The sequence below is a fragment of the Symphodus melops genome (genome assembly GCF_947650265.1).
Source record: "Symphodus melops genome assembly, chromosome: 20".
In the NCBI taxonomy this organism is placed as follows: domain Eukaryota; kingdom Metazoa; phylum Chordata; class Actinopteri; order Labriformes; family Labridae; genus Symphodus; species Symphodus melops.
The window spans coordinates 4,568,945-4,572,358 of NC_136710.1; the positions used below are offsets into that span (position 1 = coordinate 4,568,945).

The following is a 3,414-nucleotide window of genomic DNA, read 5'->3' on the forward strand; positions in this document are numbered from 1 at the left end:
TGACGTGGAATAGGGCTAGCGTGTTAGCATCATAGACTATTAGCATGACTTCGTTTAGCGAACTATCTTCTGTCAAACATTCTAATAAATATAATTAAGCTTTAAAGTAGAAACATCTTCTACGTGTTGTATTTCGACCTGGTCTGCCCTCGTTTATTTCTGCGATGGGAGCGCAAACTGTGAGCTACATCAGGTCTGTTTACCATGTTTACATGTTTAAATAAATACAATAAATACAATGCATGTAGTGTAGCGTGGCTGTTGAATATTTACACATATATAATATTTGTATTTAATTAAAGCCACGTTGCTAAGTTCGTCTAACATGTGCAATGTGTTTGTTTTCTTTCAGCTTCAGTTTCTCTCAGTTGTCTGAGGATCCTGCTGATAGAGCTGCACACAGACTGTCCTTTGATTGATCACTTCTTCATCTTCTAAATGGGGAAAAGGAAAGACATGATTCACCCCAGGTTCCTCAGTATGTATGATTATTTAAACACGCAGTAAACTTTAAATGTTGAATACAGAGGAGATATCAGGCATTTAAGTTTCTAGTTTCCTGGGCTGATTTTCACCTCCTGTCTCAAAACAGAATTATTAGACACAAACAAATACAAAAACAGTGAAGCTGTACAAATACAGACATGATGGACTAAATAAGACTAAACCGTGAAAAGGATCAATGCTCACAAATTGTTTTATTTTTGTCTTAAAAACCTTGAGCTCTGTCAGATATTATTTAATTATTACTATTGAATTGATGCTTTACAATTAAAGATTGATTATTAGATGGTAATGTGTTTCCTCTTACTGACTTATGTTTAAAAACAGTTTTGATTTGAGCTTGGTGTTGGTATTATGAAGTAAAAAGTTCTTGATTGATGTGAAGCTGTTGGAAATGTGTCCTTTTTATTTATCAGTTTGCAGTCAGATGGCCTTTTTTTTTTTTAATTCTGTGTCTCCTCTCCCTCGTGAAAGGTGGTGATGGCGGGTCCAGCCTGCACAGCGTCCACAAACGAAAACACAAAAAACACAAGAAGCACAAGAAGAAGCATCACAGCTTCGCAGACGTCCCGGAGCCCGAGCCCGTCGTGATCCCTCGTCCTCCTCCGCCTCCGCAGCTCAGACTCAAGATCAAGCTGGGAGGGCAGACGCTGGGCACCAAGAGGTGAGCTCAAACGTGTGTGTGTGTGTGTGTGCTGCTCACTTTCATTCACACCCCGTCACTCAACGCGCCCTTCTCTACTTCTGTTTGTAGTGTTCCCACCTTCACTGTGCATCCCGGTGTGGCTTGTCCTCCGTCTCCTCTGATGATCATTCATAATAATGTTGACGACGACGACGATGATGATGAAGATGACGATGAGGAGGATGACGATGAGCCCTCTGTGCCTCTGGAGCAGTACAGAGCCTGGCTGGGTGAGTTCAAGTACAGTCTTTAGAAACTACTTTGTTTTATTTTTAAAAAATTAAACAAAGTCGTTTTTAAAAGTCTTTAATATTTGACCGTGCTGTGACTGTTCTGTCGTCATGGTTAGAAGAAATGAACAGTCTCTGTGGCGCAATTGGTTAGCGCGTTCGGCTGTTAACCGAAAGGTTGGTGGTTCGAGCCCACCCAGGGACGGAGTGTTTTGGGGCGGTTGTAGCTCAGTGCCGTATGGACTTGGGTTGGAAACTAGAGGGCTGCCGGTTCAAGTCCCGTTGCAGACCAAATTATAGAAGTTGCTACCCTTGAGCAAGGCACTGAACTCCCCACCAGCTCGGGCGGTGCTTCCAGTGTGGGCAGCTGCAGCACTCTGATGTCTCTCCATTAATGCATGTCCTCAGGTCCTGCTTGTGCATGTGTGTGTGAGAATAAAGTGCGAACCAGTTTCCCCTGAGAGGATTAATAAAGTGTGTGTATATATATATTTATATATATATATATATATATATAAATATAATTTATATATATAATTATATAATATATATATAAAACATTTATTTATCTTAATTTGTCTGTATTAGACGAGGACAGCAATCTAGCTACATCCCCAATGCCAGACATGGACTCGGACTCGATGCTGGTCGGGCCGGTGGACGAGGAAGAGAGGTGGCTGGACGCTCTAGAGAAGGGCGAGCTAGACGACAACGGAGAGCTGAAGAAGGAGGTCGACGAGTCTCTGCTGACAGCCAGACAGGTGGGGAAGAAATAAAAAGGTGGAAATGTTGAACGCTGCCGCAGACGAGCACACAGCCCTGATTTTATTTGTTTGTTTGTTTTGTGTGCGTTCAGAAAGCTCTGCTACACAAACAGCAGAGTCAGCCCCTCCTGGAGCTCCCCATGGGCTACAAGGAGAAAGAGATGACGGCAGAGATGATGCAGAAGCGGGAGGAACGAGCCCGAAAGCGCCGTATGCAGGCCGCCAAGAAGGCAGAAGAGAACAAGAACCAGACGATAGAGAGACTCACAAAAACCAGCAAGGCCAAGATCAAGAGCATGAGAGAGAGGAAGTCCAAGCAGAGTCAGGTCCCCATGATCCGCTACAGCGACTCAGTCCAGGGCATGGCCATTTCCTTCCCCACAGGACTCCCCACGCCGCTCCCAGCACGCTCCGCTCCTCCAGCCGCAGCCCCTCTGAACTGCAGCGTCAGCGGGTGCACCAACCTGAAGAAGTATGCGTGCTCCAAGACCGGGGTCCCGCTCTGCAGCCTCGAGTGCTACAAGAGGAACCTGCAGCTGGTTGAGAGCGCCGCCTGAAATATAAGTGATCGCCAACATCCACTGTGTCGTTTGGTTTACACACATGGAAAACAATCTACACAGACGAAGTCCCAAAGTTTACACTGTAAACTATGAACTTTCTTTTGTCTTCTACTTTGCCATCGGCTCTTTATTATCAACGATTATGTTTTGTTTTTTTCCTGCAGTGATTTAATTATGTACTTTGTAAATGTTTAGGGAACCTGTCAAACGCAAACATGAAGAGTATTTATGATTGACGTCACAGGAGCTGAATGTGTTTTTACACCGTCAAGTAAAAGAAGTGAGCTTGGACTGTTTTTCACTGAGTCAATAATGTCGCTGTCTGACGACCGGCCGATGTGTTTAGAAAGAATAAAGAGAAACTGCGTCTTCTTTGATTTCATAGTTTATGTTGGTAACAAAATGACCCTGTGTTACAATAAAACTGTACATTTTGAAATAAGTTACAGATGAAATGTCTTCTCAACACTGCATACACACCGATCTTTACAGCTTTAGCTTTATTAGAAATGTCTGATAATGAGGCAGCAGCATGATTGGTCCAGCTTTTCTCATCCGCTCTGATTGGAGGTTGATGTGAACTTTTTGAGGTATAAGCTAAAAGATCTCTGCACAAAGTCACCTGGTTTGACTTCACTCCGCCGTTCTACCTTCTTATCACTGCAGCA

At 43.6% G+C, this 3,414-nt stretch overlaps 2 protein-coding genes across 3 annotated transcripts in view; both read left to right on the forward strand.

Moving 5' to 3' along the window:
* Positions 1–3,414, forward strand: part of rgp1 (GP1 homolog, RAB6A GEF complex partner 1) — a 242,800-nt gene that overhangs the window by 7,930 nt on the left and 231,456 nt on the right. The gene's annotated exons all lie outside the window — the stretch shown is intronic.
* Positions 15–3,123, forward strand: ino80b (INO80 complex subunit B). 2 transcript variants are annotated; one of them, XM_079371076.1, is made up of 6 exons: positions 15–197; positions 359–478; positions 979–1,168; positions 1,259–1,419; positions 2,008–2,180; positions 2,276–3,123. In XM_079371076.1, the coding sequence occupies exons 2-6, from the start codon at positions 439–441 to the stop codon at positions 2,738–2,740; spliced, it is 1,029 nt and encodes a 342-aa protein (XP_079227202.1). In that variant the 5' UTR covers positions 15–197; positions 359–438; the 3' UTR covers positions 2,741–3,123. The 2 variants fall into 2 exon arrangements, with proteins under 2 accessions (XP_079227202.1, XP_079227201.1); XM_079371075.1 differs by having other exon boundaries at positions 15–193; positions 353–478.

Excerpts from the sequence above, each read along its gene's own strand:
- ino80b (XM_079371076.1), top strand. The coding sequence starts at position 439 with ATGGGGAAAAGGAAAGACATGATTCACCCCAGGTTCCTCA. Across the intron at positions 479-978 it reads GATTCACCCCAGGTTCCTCA|GTGGTGATGGCGGGTCCAGC; the intron begins GTATGTATGATT and ends CCCTCGTGAAAG. Across the intron at positions 2,181-2,275 it reads CTCTGCTGACAGCCAGACAG|AAAGCTCTGCTACACAAACA; the intron begins GTGGGGAAGAAA and ends GTGTGCGTTCAG.